We start from the raw sequence: 15,625 nt of genomic DNA, 5'->3' as shown, positions 1-15,625 counted from the left end.
GACAACCCTTACCCATTCCCTTATTTGGGGACTTAAACACACATGCCGATGTTCTTTAAAAACACCTTGGCCTCTTACTTCACCAGTTTCCATAATTTCCATGACTGTCTCCAATCCACCCACAAGGATGATTGATCATACTCGGGATTTCATACTAGGCCACCTCTACAACCTCCAATTTGAACTCTTATTCTTCCATCTCTTTCTGCCTCTCTCCCACACAACCAGTACCTCATTGCCACTACAGTTCTTCCATCTATCTCTATTCCTACTCAATTATCCCTACTTTAGTTTTATTGTCTTCTCTTTATAGTTTTGTCTAGAATAGATGAATTCAACTAAACAGTGTCTTCCACTTTCAAATCCCTTACTCCTTTGTTCTACCACTGTTCATCCTGCCAATGTTCAACCCTGGATCACCCTCAACATTTGTCTTCTTTACTCTTCCCTAGCTTCTGAATGCTACCAAAGAAGTAAAACCACAGTGCCAAAAGGACACCAAAAATGTATGTTATCTAAACTCTATTGAGCCCTCAAGGCTATCAGATAATCCTTTTATTCTTCCCTAACTGGACACTCTTTCCAAAACTCCTTACATCTATGTTATCACTTCCAGTTTTGCTGAAAAATTAAATAATTTGTCCATTAGGTGTTTCATTCCCTTGGTTCAAAATTCAAAACCACTAAAGGTCTTTTACCCAGGCTCTCCTTTATTCTCCTGAGAAGGTGTCCTTTCATCTTGCCATTGTCAATGTGGAATCAAACTTGTAGCTTGGAGGGATTTGGTGATCCCCAGTTTATTTAGTTTGGCCCCTGGGTTTTTACTTTGTCACAGTAGAGTTTCTGGTCTCAGGCTAACAACAGACCTTGAGTTAGTTCTGAGTGGGGATGGCTTTTCCCATCAGATGACTCTTTTTGCCTTAAGAGCTTCTCCCATTGTATCACATCCCCCTTTCAAGGATCAAACTTGGGACCTGCTTATGAGACTGCTGTGCTACCTACTGCACTATAATTCAAGGTCTGTTGTTAGCCTGAGACCAGTGAAGTAGGGCTTTCCCTCAGGGCAAAATTCTCTTGTGACAAGGTCAAAACCTGGGGTTTCTACCTCCAAACTAAATAAACTGGGGATCACCAAATCCCTCCAAGCTACAAGTTTGGGGGCTTCTAGATTCCACATTGACACCACCTTGAATCCCATCTCCTACTGTCTCTCTCCTGGGAGATGTCCCAGGATTTATTCTTTCACTAATTCCTTCCCCTGTCCTAAAACACTTTATATAACTTCCACTTCATACTTATTTTATTGACAAAATTGGCAAAAAAGAAAAATGACAAATGTTGGAGGGGCTATGGAAATACAGATGCATTAACTGATTCTTAGTGAAGTTATGAACTGTGTCACTGAAAGTACTTTGAAGACCAACCCCCTCATTTAAAAAACTAAGTAACTAAGGCTCAGAGAGGTTGAATTTGTTGAATTGACTCAGGCAAAAATTTATTTATAACAATATTTTAAGGGAAGGAGGGAGGGAGGGAGGGAAGGAAGGAAGGAAGGAAGGAAGGAAGGAAGGAAGGAAGGAAGGAAGGAAGGAAGGAAGGAAGGAAGGGAGGGAGGGAGGGAGGGAGGGAGGGGGGGGAGGGGGGGGAGGGAGGGGGGAAGGTAGGGAGGGAGGGAGGGAGGAAAGGAAGTTTTTTATTCATTGTAATTCTGAGTTGTGTCTTGGGGAACAAGAGGGACTTCAACTGATAAAGAGAAAAGAGAAAAATTATGTGAGCCAAGGCATGGAGGCCAATATGTTATATGTGTATATACATACACAAATACATATACATACACAGATAATAAGACTGGGGATATAGACAGATAACATTTCTATATCTCCCATCTATGTATAATTCTTTGCAGAGGTTAGCCTCTCTTTCTTCATTCCTTATTCCTGCCTCTTGGAATCTCTAATTTCTTTCAAAGTTCAGTTCAAGCACCATTTTTTTTAAATTCAAAGACATTTTATTTTCCCAATTACATGTAATAATAATTTTTTTCTTTTTCTTTTTTTAAACCATTACCTTCATCTTCGAATCAATGCTATGTATTGGTTCTAAGGCAGAAGAGTGGGCTAGGCAATGGAGGTTGGGATTGTCCAGAGTCACACAGCTAGGAAGTCTGAGGCCACATCTGAACCCAGGACCTCCCATCTCTAGGCCTGGCTCTCAATCCACTGAGCCACCCAGCTGCCCCTGTAATAATAATTTTAAACATGTCTTCCAAAATAATAAAGATCCAAACCATCTACTTCCCTGTCTTCCCTCCCTCCACTCTGAGGTAGTATAATTTGATTCAGGCTATACATGTATTACCATGCAAAACACACTTCTATTTTGGTCACTGTTGTAAAAGCACATTCATACAAAACCAAAACCCCATAATAAAAATAACTGGTGTGAAAGATAGTATGCTTTAATCTACATCTGACTCCAACAATTCTTTCTCTGGAGGTAGATAGCATCCTTTGTCATATGTCCTTCAGAATTTTCCTGGATTGCCTTGCTGAGAGTAGCTGAGTCTTTCACAGTTGATCATCATACAATACTGCTGTACAATCTTTTCCTGGTTCTATCAAGTACCATCTTTTAAACAAAACTTTCCCTGATCCAGCACCATTTAATACATTGCCTGACATACAACTGGCAGTTAATAAATTCTTGCTGACTTCACTTAATCCCCCCCCCCAGCAGTTTGTCCCATCCCCCTGCCCAAAACTTTTTCTCATAATAATTTTGTATATATTTCATACAAATTCACCTGGGTTTGTGCTTTTCCCTCCAGTGTAACGTAAGCTCCTTGAAGGAAGGAACTGTCTCATTTCAAACTTTCTATTGCCAGCACCTAACATGGTGCCTGGCACATTCATACACTTTAAGAAAAGTTATCTAAGGGGCACCTAGGTAGCACAGTGGATATGGGGTTGGTCTTTTGTCACTCTTCTGTTTTAGAAGTGATGCCAAGACAAATGGTAAGGGTTTAAAAAAAACAATAGAATAAGAATTTGGGAGTAGAATTTTGGACACCCCACAGGATACCATTTGGCCATACCATCTAGTTCTATACATGACACGCTTCACATACAAAGACAATGCTACTGACCAACACAAGATCATAGAAGGGGCCTTGGAGACCATCTAGTCATTTAAGCAAGCTGCCTGAGGTCACACAGCTAGTAGTGGGAATGAACCCAGGTCTTCCTGAATCAGTCTGGCATACTCTCTACTACATCATACAACCAAGGTATGTACCCTGAGCTATTTTTTCAGGCAGTGAAAGATTTGTACTTATCTAACCACATACTGCCCAATCAGTTGTTGTAACCAAGGGTATATACATTTGCAAGACACCTAGTCATAATTAAAGGCAGTCGGTAGCCTTGGAACAGACAGATTCATCTTGTGATCTTGACCTAATAAACAGAGTTCTCAATAACACAACTAGTCAGTCACAGAGTAAGGTATATGATATTTCAGAACTAAAAGTGGGAATGGGTGTCCTAAATGTAGTCTAGCCTAGGACTAAGAACTTGAGGAATCAGGATCCTATACTACATGTAATACTAGTGTAATATCTAACATATACTGTATAAGATTTCCTTCAAAAAGCCAGAATGGGCAAGAAGGCAAGGCTTCTTACTTGTAATAAACTGAACATCAATAATAACAAAAGATTTGATACTAGTGAATGATATGGGTCAATGACCTCCAAGCAAAAATATACAAAGGGGCACCTTTGAAGCCAGCTCCCTAGAAACAACCTGGTATCTTGGTATCCACCTTTCATGGATCTCCAGGCAACAAAAGACATAGAATACTACTTTATAGTGTATTATATAACCTTCTTTGTATTTTGAAACTCACACACACCCAATGAGATATATATATATAGGGCAAGTATCAGTCATTTTTAATAGAGGAAAAAACAAGTGCAGAAATAGGACAAGTGACTTGTCTGAGATAGTAATACAATAATGACATCTAAATTTCTGCAATGCTTTACAATTTGCAAAGTACACATACATTATCTCTATGATTTTGCTTCATTAATCTCCCTTTTCTCTACTGGTTCTTTCCCCTCAGCATACAGCCATATTCAGGCCTCAATGTCTTCCTTAACCCTGCTTCTCCCTCAAGATCACTCTCCTACTCCCCATTCCTACCCTATTATAAATTATAAATTACAAAACTCCTCTATTTCAGTGCCTCCATTTTAACACACATATATCCCTCAATTCCTTATAACCTGGCTTCTGTCCCCAACACTCTATAGAAACTGTTATCTCTCACTAAGGACTTTCTAATCATTAAATCCGCCTTCCTTGACATTCATGCAGAATCTAAGACTACGCGTGAGAGACCCTGAACTCTCCTGGTTCTCTTCCCTTATTTCTGACCATGCATGTCTCCTTTGCCAGTTCCCTATGTAATTCTGGCATCTTAATATGGGTGGTACCCAAAGTTGACTTATCTTATCCCTCTACAATCTTTTTCTTGGCAATATCATTCAATCTCTAAGCTTCAGTGATCACATCTCTATGTCTGTGACTAACATATCTAAATTTTTACTTACAACCTCTTTCCAGAGTTCTAATCCCATATTTTCTATTATTTGTTAGAAATCATGAATATTTCAAAATTAGCATGACTCAAAGTGAATTTAATCTACCCTACAAAGCCCATATTTCAGTTTTAGTTGGGTATATTGTTAGTAGGCTAATTACTTTGGAATTTTTCTTAACTCTTTCTTTTGCCAATCCCATATATATCCACTCATTTGCCAAGTTCTATCTTTCCTACTGCTTCAATAATAGCTCTTCCCCTCTTCTCCTTTCTACTCCCATTACAACCATCCTAGTTCAGGCCAATATAACTCTTCTGCCTAAACTATTGTAAACGACTAATTAGTCTTCCTGCCTCCAGTTTATCCTCTCTCTAATCCATCTTCTACACATTCTTTCTAATGCATTCTTCTACTTAAAACCTTTAGTGTCTCTCCACTGTCTACTGAATAAATTATTAACTCCCAATTCTGGCATTAAAAGTTCTCAACCTTATCCCAATTCATTTCCTAATACTCTGCTTCAAGTATTCTTCATTCCAACTAATCTGGACTACTCACAAAGTCCCAGTTACTGTCCTCCCTTCTCACAGGTAGCCATGCCTTTGATTACACTGTTCCTCTTTCCATCCCACTTTCTCTATCAGTTGAGTCACTCCCTTCCCTTAAGACCCAAGTAAAAATTCCAAGATTAAGAACCTTTTTGCTCCCACCCTACCCTTAGAGGAAAGTATTCTCTTTCTCCACAGATTTCTCTTGGCATTCAGTCTAGAGCATTCCTTTGAACTTCTAATTTTCTTATACATTATTTATTTGTATACCAGTCTTTGATAAGGATGCACACTATGAAAGATCAGGGACTGCTTTTTATTTCCCTAGCACCTACTACACAGTCTTGTATATCAGATACTTATAATATCCTTGGAATTGAATAACAACTTTTAAAAGGTAGGAAGGACAAGTATTTTTTACCCATTTTCCTAAGGCTCAGAAAGGAGTTTTCATATATATGCGTGTGTGTGTGTATGTAATCTGTATGTGTAATGTATATGTAATGTGTGTGTATATATCCACACACACACACACATATATGTATAAAATTTGCTACATCTCAGAGTTAGGAGCCAGGCTTCCTGATTTCTAGTCCAACACTCTTTCCAGAGTTCTTAGGTTTCTTCCACCTCCAACAAAGTAAGGTTAAGATTTTTCTAGAATTGGGGTTAGAAGGCTGGACTTCAGAAGTGTGGTGGATGTGATCTTTTCAAGAGAATGAGATGAGAAATCAGAAACTGGGACAGCTCCAAAACCCCCTGGAATTCATGGAAGCAAAGTCTGTTACACCATAAATATTTATTAAGTGCCTACATAGTGCTAAGCAAAAGAAGTTAATTGAAGATGTCTGTTAGGTTGTCAATCAGAAAGTACTGGACTTAAAGTTAGGAAAATCTAAATTAAAATCCTACCTCAGGCACTTAGTAGTTGCCTGATCCTAATCAAGAAACTCAATCTCTCAGGACCTCAGATATCCTCATGACCTCTCTTATATTTGCCTAATTTTCTCCTCTAACACCACCCTGATGTAGGCCCTTATCTCACATTGTTGTTTAGTTATCCAATCATGTCTGACCCTTAGTGATTTCATGGACCATAGCTATCCATGGGGTTTTCCTGGCATAGTTATTGGAATGGTTTGCCATTTCCTTTTCCAGTGGATTATTCTTAAGACTATTGCAACAGCCTTCTTATTAGTCTTCCTACCTTTCTGATCCATCCTCCAATCAGGCACACCAAAGTATGACAAAATGATCTTCCTAAAGCACAGGTCTGATCATGCCATCCTGCCCCATTCAATAAACTCCAGTGATTCCCTATTACCTCTAAGATAAAATATAAAATCCTCTAATTGACTTTCAAAATACTAAATAACTTATCCTTTTCCTATCTTTTTATACCTTCTTTCTCTCCATGGATACTCTAATAATCCAGTCTCCTAACTTGTTCCTTCAACAAGACACTCCAGCTTCCAATTCCAAGCATTTCCCCTGGTTGTCTTCTATGCCTGGAATGGTCTCCTTCCACATCTTGGCTCCTTGGCTTCCTTGAGTCTCAGCTTCAATGCCAACTTCTACAAAAAAAAATTTCTCAGATCTCTCCTTAATCTTGGTATCTTCTCTCTGCAATCATTTCCAATTTATCAAGCATTTCTCTTATTTGTGCATTGTCCCCCAATTAAACTTGAAGACAAGTCTTTTTTTTTCTTTTTTGCTTTTGTATCCCCAGCACTTTGTACAATATCAGGCACACAGCAGGTGCTTAATAAATATTTGTTGACTTGAAAGATCTACAAAACAGTTATTAACTTCATTTATTCCACAAGGTGGTTGTGAACATCAAGTGAGATAACAAATTTAGGAGTTTTGCAAACATTCAACTGCTAAAGAAATACTAGCTATTATGATAAATGACATTTGCCAAATTGCAAATCAAATAAATCATTTGCCAAGTTGAATCCTTTCTACCTCTTCAATAATAGCTATTGCACCTGTAATGCTCCTTTACTCTATCATTACAACCAACCTAGTTCAAATAAACAGAAACAGTTTAAATAAATCAAAACCAGTTTAAGCAGAAAGGGACCTTGGGGGCTCTTTGCACACTACTTAAAAGGATAGTGGGATTGATTGGAATCCTATCTAAGTCTACTCGACAGTCCTCAATTTACAGTATGGATCAGATAATAACAATAAATGCTTTATTAAATACCATCTGTGTGTTCTTCACATACTGGCTCACTTTTTCATATTTAAATGTTTCCCCCGTTTTACAGAGTGGGAATTGTGAAAGACTGCCAAAGCTCAAACAGTTAATCCAGGCGGGTGGGCAGCCCCAGGACCACAGCAAGGAGAGCCCGGGTTTTTCGGTCTCCTTACCCGCCCCCGTCCCCGCTCAGAGGCTGGCCAGGTGGGAAGAATCTCTGGGTCGGGGAAGAGCAAGGGCTGGCAGAAATCTCTCAAGTGTCCTCCTCCTCCTGCTCACTTTCAAGTTTGCAAAACGCTTTATAATAGAATCTCATTTGAATCTCAGAACCAACCTAGGAGGTCGGTGCTATTAAGGTCCCCAGTCTATAGATGGGGAAACTGTTCAAAGTTAAAAGGGACTAGAACAAAAGTCCTTGAGTTCGGAGTGAGGAGGGAAGGATGGGAGTTGGGGGGCGCCGAGCCGAGGGACCGCCAAGGGTGCAGAGAGTGGGGCAGCTCGAGAGCGGGAAAGGCGGCCCAATGGCTGGAGCAGCTCTCGGGCCGGGCTGGAACCACTGGGGGAGCCCGGACGCCTCGGGGTCGAGGGAAACGCAGAACACCCCCGCCCCCTCGCCCCCAAGAGTCATCTACGGGCCTGGCCCTGGGGCGTCCCCGACCCTCCTACCTGCCGTCGCGAGGTCCGCAGCTGCCACCGCTGCTGCCTCAGCGGGAAGCTGCCGGTCCATCTCGCGACCGGTCATGTGAGCCCTAGCCCCACGTGACTTCCTCCGCAGAAGCCGGTCCGGGGCCCCCTCACCCTGACCTCCCCCGAGGCCCGGCCTGGGGATGAAGGAGGCTCAGGCTCCCAAACTAAAGCCTCCGGGATTTGAGTTCCCTCTGCCCCCTGCTGGCTGCAGTGGGTCACGCTGCACCCTTGCTGCCTCCTCCTTCGCCCCCGCCTCTAATACCCTTTCTCTCTGCTCCTTTACCTCCATCTTCACCTTTACCCTCTTTCCTCCTTTCCCTTTCTACTCGCCTCCTTCCCACTTTTCTTCTATCCCCCTTCTTCACCAGCCTCCCCTCCTCCCTTCTTTTCATCTTCTCCTTCTTCTCCCCTCCCTCCTCCACTTCATTCTCCTTTCCCTTTCTGCCTTCTTCCTCCTTCCTTTATTTTTCTCTTCCCTTTCCCCCTCTCTTCCCTCTCCCTCTTCCTTTTATTCTCCCTTTCCCCTTTTCCCTCATTCCACCTCTTCCTTTCCTCTTCCTTCTTCTCTTCTTTCTCTCTCCTCCACCTCCCCACCTTCTTCTCACCTTTCCTAGTTTCTGGCACATAGTAAACTTTTTTATTATTATTCAGTCTTTGCAGAGTGCCCAACTGTTTGTGGGTTTTCTAGGCAAAAGGAGAAGGAAAGGAAGAAAATGTAGTTCTCTTAAAAAAAAGTGGAACTTATGTTCCACTAGACCAGAGTCTATCCCTTTATTTATTTGTGTTTATAATGTTGTATCTACAGGAGGAGCTGCCTGGTATAATGGCAACAGAAGGCCTTGAAGTAGGAAAGACCTGAGCTGAAGTCCCATCCCTGGAACATTGACTTTCTAACCCTAGACCAGTGGCAACCTCAATGCTCTTAGCAACTCTCTCAAGACAATCAGTGGCAGAGCAGATATCGATGTGCACTGTTAATGGGAATTTCCTGATTTGAAATTCCCTAGGAAATCATAAGTTTATTCCCCGTCCCCAACTACAAAAAAATAAAAATAAAAAACCCAGGGCATAGCAGTACAGTCCTTATATTAGCATTTTTTTTAAAGCTGATAGAATGATTCTTCTCCAACCTTATGTTGACAACCACCTCCATCAGCAGATCACTTCAAAAACTAATGTCTGTTTCATGACTAAACTGACTTGGCTCCAGTTCTACCAGGAAGCTACAAAATCCTGAAAATTCTTTTTGAGTTATTTGTCTCTGTTTGGGCTTAAGGCAACTGGGTACCTAGTTAGTGGAAGAGCTCCTGGCTGATGGGCTGAGAGTTCCAGGCAAGAAGTGAGAGGAGAAATTGAAAGTAACAATGGCCTATCAAAAGTGGGAGGGTAAAGGATATTCACCAAGAAGTGATGTGCCTTTTTTTTTTAACCTGAAAATTCCATATTTGGTTTGTCCCTCCTTTAGAGTTTACAGCAAACTTGAAGGAGGCCTCTATGCAAACTATTCCAGTGAACTTACTGTGAAACTACTGTTAGCTGATTTTGCTTTCTAGACTTCCTGAATATGTTTTTATTGTAAGAATTGCAAAAAAAAAAAAAAACACCTTTTTCTTTTAAAGTTTTTTGAAAAATTTTAATAGGATAGAGCTAGAGTGACATCTTATGACTAGTCAGGGAAGGACAGGCCAGCATATAATACTAATTTTTTTTTTTAACAGCAGTAAGTGGAAGAAGGGAACAAGCAATTATTAAATATCTACTACTATGTGCCAGGCACTGTAATAAACACTTTTACAAATTTTATCTCATTAAATATAACAATCCTGTGAAGAAGGTGCCATCATGATCCCCATTTTATAGTTAAGGAAACTGAGGCAGACAGGATTTACAAGACTTGCCCAGGGTCATATAGCTGTGTCTCAGGCTACATTTGAATTCAAATCTTTACTGTTACACCTAACTGGCTAATTAAATGATATTAGAGGCATTAGCATTCCAAAGTTTCTTCTACATAGAAGAAGGTTCTCATTTCAATAAACATTTATTAAGTACCCATTGGATATACAATACAACTGTAGATGGGGCATAGAAGTGGAAGAAAAGACCCAGAGTTTAGAAAAGTTAAGTCCAGCCTTCTTGGAGCTCAATAATAATAATAATAATAATAATAATAATAATAATAGTGGAATATCAGTAGTATTTTATATTACTGGCTTCATTTATAGGTGAGGAAACTGAATCTTAAAAAGCCTAAATTAATTCCCAACTGCACAGAAAGAATTTGAACCCTATCTGAAATCAGTTTCAAATACAGATCTTCATAGGACTTCCTTGTATCTACACTCTTTTGAAGTACTCATACAAGTAAAAAATTTGACTATCATGCTGGCTCCCTATATCCCTGAGAATGTCAAAAATCAGACGAGGGAATGACACTTCCCTATCAAAATAGAGTTCTAGTTCCTTTTCTTTCTTATAGTATGGCAACTTCCTGTAGTCTTGGCTGCAAATGGGTAAGTGAAATATTACTGCATTCTGTCCTACAGACTTGTGGGATAGAAACTACTTTAAATTGGACCTATATAAGGGCCTATTTTGAATTTTTTCCCCTTATGTTTTTGTTTTTCTCTTCTTTTAATAATTAACTCATACCCCCCCCCCCCCCCCCCCATAACTCAACATTGCATCCTGAGCTGAACTGGATTTTTTTTAACACCCACTTCACAGAGGGGTTGTATTTTAATATAAAAATCCAAGATTTTGAATTTTTTGTTCAATAAAAGATCTTCAAGGAAGAAGCTTGCTAACTCCTAAATCCAGAGAATGAACTGTTGCAGAAAGATGCCAGAAAACCCACACTACATCAAGAAGATCAAGAATGAACTTTGGGTGTAGTTGATTGAACTAAAGTGTGATTGAACATTTATTTGTAAATGTACACTTTTATGCCAAGGGAACTGCCCCTAATTTGTCTTTCTGTCAATGCGCCTAGCAAAACATTGCTTTTGCTTTCTTTCTTTTCTATTCCTCCCTCACTACTGTAATTTCTTCTTAGAAAATTGAATATTGTATAAATCTGTAGTTAGCAGTGTGTTTAGGACTACAAGATGATTATGTTAAATGATCAATGGGGACACTAGTCTCCCAATGATCATCAGGGGGGATTGTGAATCTTAAAACTGCTCAGACTCTACCTTAGAACATTTGGTTAAGGCCATTCCCTTATTGTAACAAATGGAGGTACTTGATCAGGAATGTATTGGGAATTTTAACATTACTCCACCCTGTTCAGACAGTACCTTAAGGGAAGATAAAGTTGTAAACTCCTGATGGAACAATGAAAAGTCCCTAACTTAGAGTAAAGCTAGAACCTTAAGCTAGGTCTGTTTTTAGATCTAATACAAAAGGGTGCTATGTACCTATAAAGGTTAAATTAATTACTAAAAGGTCAAGCAACTTACAAAGGGCAAGCTTAGCAAAGAGGTGTGAAGTTTTAGTCTACCCAGAGAAGGTAATAACAAAAGAAGATGTGAACTAAGAATGGTCAGTCCTGGCAGAAATGTCTACTGTGATTGGTAGATGTAAAAATTTAGAGGAGGTGACACAAGAGAAAATTTCTTTAAAAGGAAGGGGATTTTGAAATTGAGGGGAGTTCAGCTTTGGAAGTTGAATTGGAGGTCAAGAGTCAGAGGAGGCTCTCTGAAGTAGTTGGCGTTTGGGTTAGATGGAGTTTGGAGTTAGTTTGGAGGAGCTGGCTCTCTGAACTCAGTTGAGGAGTTGTGGATTTCACTGAAGGACTGGAGTTTTTGCTTGGGAAGAATCTTGTAGTGAGTGATTAAAGACTGACTAGTCTCTCTTAAGGCTCAGGCCTAGGCCCTTCATACTATTTTCTCTTATTCTCTCTCTCTCCCTTTCCTTAATTCCTTCATTTGTATTAATTAAAATCTCCATAAAACCTAGCTGACTTGGGTATTTTCATATTTGGGAATTTTTCCCATGGCGACCACTTAATTTTGATTTAAATCAAGACACTAAAAATTATCTTTACAGTTTTGGCAATTCAGTCTTGAAACCCACATTTTCACAGTTACATCCAGTATAGTACATATGCTAAATATTCTTTCTGTGATGTAGCTGCTAAATGGTCCATGGAATATATCATCTCATTCCAATCTTGAATCTGAAGACCAACCTGAGTCAGACCTCACCTACAGAAGAGCCATCCCATGGATTATGTTCAGAGTTGTCATTCCTGTTCCTGGTCAACCCCAGAGGTTTGGGACCTGTTTCATGTTACTCAGGGATAAAAGGCCTGTACTTAGACATGATAAGGGGTCTTTTTCTGGACTGTGGAACCAGAAGTGATGACTTGGTAGATGTAGTAAAAGAGAATGATAGCCTCCTTGGCTTGGCCTTCTTCTCCTTTCCTGTAGTAAATTCTGTCAGAATTATTTATATGAAAAGGGGAAGAGAGGGTAGGAAAGGAGTATCTTGCCCTAACTCCACACTAATCCCCATGTGGCTATAAACATCTTGTATCTAAAAATAGATATCCTAGATATTCTGCCTAGGGAACCTGAGCCAAAATTTGGGCTTCCTTTTCTGTGTTTTTTTCCTACTTGATCTAAGGTGAATGAGTATTTATTCTAACATGGACATACACAAACTTGGAAAGCTTATTAATTCCAGAGGTCCAGAATTCTTAAATCTCATAGGGTTGATACCTGAATGACAGCAGGAGAAGTGTCCCTAGCAACTATTCATGTGCTATTAGAGTGTGACCACTGAAAAGATTGGTCCATGCCTTAAGATACTTCCTCCCCACTGCCACTTCTAGGCTCTCCTTCTACCATGTTTGCTATGTAAATTCTCCTCTGAGTTTCTTACAACCCACATTCATCAAGCAATCCAAATCCCATGACTGTTATCAACCAGCTCCTGTAACATACACTCCCCAGTACACTCTCTTTCCTCTGCCAGTGAATACAGGACCTGGCTATCAACCCTTTTCTTCCCCCCACCCCCCATCTCCTGCCATCATATAAATCACATAGCCTCAAAATACTCCCGCAAATATCCTAACATTTCAATTGCTCAGCTTCTCAATTCTCATGGCCTATTCTTTGATTCCACCTTAACTACACACACAAAAGGTCATATCTTTTATCTTTTCATCATCCAAAGTGTTCAACTTATTTATGAGCTGAATTCCTTTATCTGTTTGTAATCCTTTATCAATCCAGCTTTCTTAATCCTATGCCTTAAAATCAAAACAATGTTTCTTTTCCTTGGACCTCTATTCCACCTACTTTTCTGTGTTTTCAGGGGATCACCCCTATCCAGGCTACACTGTCCTCCCTTCCCTTTTTTAATCCTTCAGTGAACCTTATACACTATACACTTTCTATTCTAGAATCTCTTGTCCCTCTTTCCTATCACCAATCATGCTTTAGCACTCCAAACTGGGATTACTACCACTTTCTGCCTCCATTACTCTTACTGGAGGAAATCTCTAAACCTTGCTGACTGGGCCTTCTACAAATTCATATTATGTCACCTCATCCAGACCCTCACTGAAGCAAGGCAAGCATTCTATTTCTATCTAAATAATTTGATATCCCATTCTCCACAGCAGCTGTTCCCAACTTTCTGGTCTGGCCTCAATCTTTCCATTGTACCCTGTCTTCTCACACTTCCAGATGAAGCACCTTGACTCTTGCTTCACCAAAAATATTGAGTCCATTCATGGAGAGATCCCTTGGGAGATAGCAGATTATGAACATTTATTGCCTCACAAACAAACAAAAAAAAAGAAAGAAAAGAAATGGAGGAAGAAATGAGCAGTTTAAATGCACTAGCCTAGCACTGCTCTGCACTTAATCAGCAATGACCTATTTTTGATTCAGAAGACTAATGATGAATTCATTATACTTTTCTTCTATGGGTAGGGTACTATAGGTATGGAAGATTACATACAACTGTTGGTTTGTTTGTTTATTTTTTGTCACCAGAAAGAGTAGAGAGAAGGAATATTTTGAGAACTGTGATTAAAAGGCTAAAGGCAAATAGATGGCTAAAAGGATAGAGTGCTAAGCCTGAAGTCAAGAAGATCTGACTTCAAATATGACCTCAGACATTTACTATTTCTATGACCCTGGACAAGTTAGATAATCTCTGTTTGCCTCAGTTTTATCCACTGTAAAATGGAAATCATAATAACACTTACCTTCCAAGGTTATTATGAAGATTAAATGAAGATTTATAAAACATTCAGCACACAACCTGGAACATAGTAGGGACTCAGTAAATGCTTAGTTCTGCCATAATGGCATATTTCTTAAAAGCATCTGTCAGATTTTTGTTTTAAATGAAAGAAAATGAGCTTGCAGATAGTTTGGCATTAGACCAATTAAACAGCTCATTCCAAGAACATTTATACTCAAAATTGGAAAGAAGACAACAAACAGATGCGAAATGGAAGAGGTTTGCCAACATCTCTAAAACATATCATTTTCATTATCAATAACAGTAGAACAACTACAGTTGTACTCTAATAGTAGTTAATTACTGAGAATCACTTTTCAATCTAGATCAAAGAGAAGATGCCAAAAAGGAAGTGGGGTGAGTGGGGGAAGAATCATAGATTGTCATTACCAAGAAAAGACAATACAATCACAACTAGAGATTCATGATCCTACTTTATTGTCCCTTTGGGAGTAATCTATGTTTATACTGAGAGTATCTTTGTGAAATTTTTGAGAAAAGAATAGGTGAGCTTTGCAAACAGTTTTCTTTAATACATGAATTTTTCAGACACATAATTAGACTGAAAGATGAAGAAAATACTATAGCCTGCTTTTTTTTTGCTTGTTGATTTTTTTAAAAAGACATTTGGAGTGGTAAGGCAAATACAATCACAAAGCTAATTGGCTTCTTTCTCAAACTCAGAATTCTAGCTATTTTCTTAGGCCTTTTCACAGGCTATCTCTCACTCCACTCCCCATCCCCATGCAAATTTGTAATATATTCTCAGATCATTTCTCATCTTATTTTCCTTCCAGACTTAGTCCCAGAGCTGAATGCTCACCAAAGGTGCTTTCCACAGTCAGGGAGGAAGTCTTAGAATATAACTGAGGGGGCAGCTGGGTAGCTCAGTGGATTGAGAGCCAAGCCTAGAGACGGGAGGTCCTAGGTTCAAATCTGGCCTCAGACACTTCCCAGCTGTGTGACCCTGGGCAAGTCACTTGACCCCCATTGCCTAGCCCTTACCACTCTTCTGCCTTGGAGCCAATACACAGTATTGACTCTAAGACAGAAGGTAAGGGTTTAAAAAAAAAAAGAATATAACTGAAATAGAAATTTCTTATAGATGCTGAAGTTTACCAAATACTCTTATTTTGGGTTTAGTCCTAGAATACAGAGTGTGGTATCCTTGTTTCTTCCAGGTAAATTCCTCTCCTGACTCAAAGTATCTTCAATGAATATGTTATATGCCCCCAGGAGAATGGAAATTATTTGATAGCAATGACTTAATTTCAACTTTGTGTTATTCATTTGCCTAGTGTAGCACCAGAAAGT

The 15,625-nt window shown here is 39.5% G+C and overlaps 1 protein-coding gene across 2 annotated transcripts in view; it reads right to left on the bottom strand.

The window, feature by feature from the left end:
- The window catches only part of SNX8 (sorting nexin 8), a 66,561-nt gene extending 58,352 nt beyond the window's left edge, over positions 1-8,209 (bottom strand). Inside the window, exons 1-2 of one of the 2 annotated variants that reach the window (XM_056804303.1) lie at positions 8,027-8,208; positions 6,556-6,728 (exon numbers count right to left, since the gene is read on the bottom strand). Coding sequence is in view for 1 of the 2 variants with exons in the window: in XM_007498331.3 (XP_007498393.1) it covers positions 8,027-8,102 (76 nt within the window). In the remaining variant the exon portion in view is untranslated. Of the gene's footprint in view, positions 1-6,555; positions 6,729-8,026 lie in introns of both variants that reach the window. The other variant, XM_007498331.3, reaches the window with a different exon arrangement.
- Positions 8,210-15,625: the final 7,416 nt, after the last annotated feature.

Source organism: Monodelphis domestica, chromosome 7 (genome assembly GCF_027887165.1).
Source record: "Monodelphis domestica isolate mMonDom1 chromosome 7, mMonDom1.pri, whole genome shotgun sequence".
Lineage (NCBI taxonomy): Eukaryota > Metazoa > Chordata > Mammalia > Didelphimorphia > Didelphidae > Monodelphis > Monodelphis domestica.
This window is presented reverse-complemented; position numbering and strand designations above follow the sequence as displayed.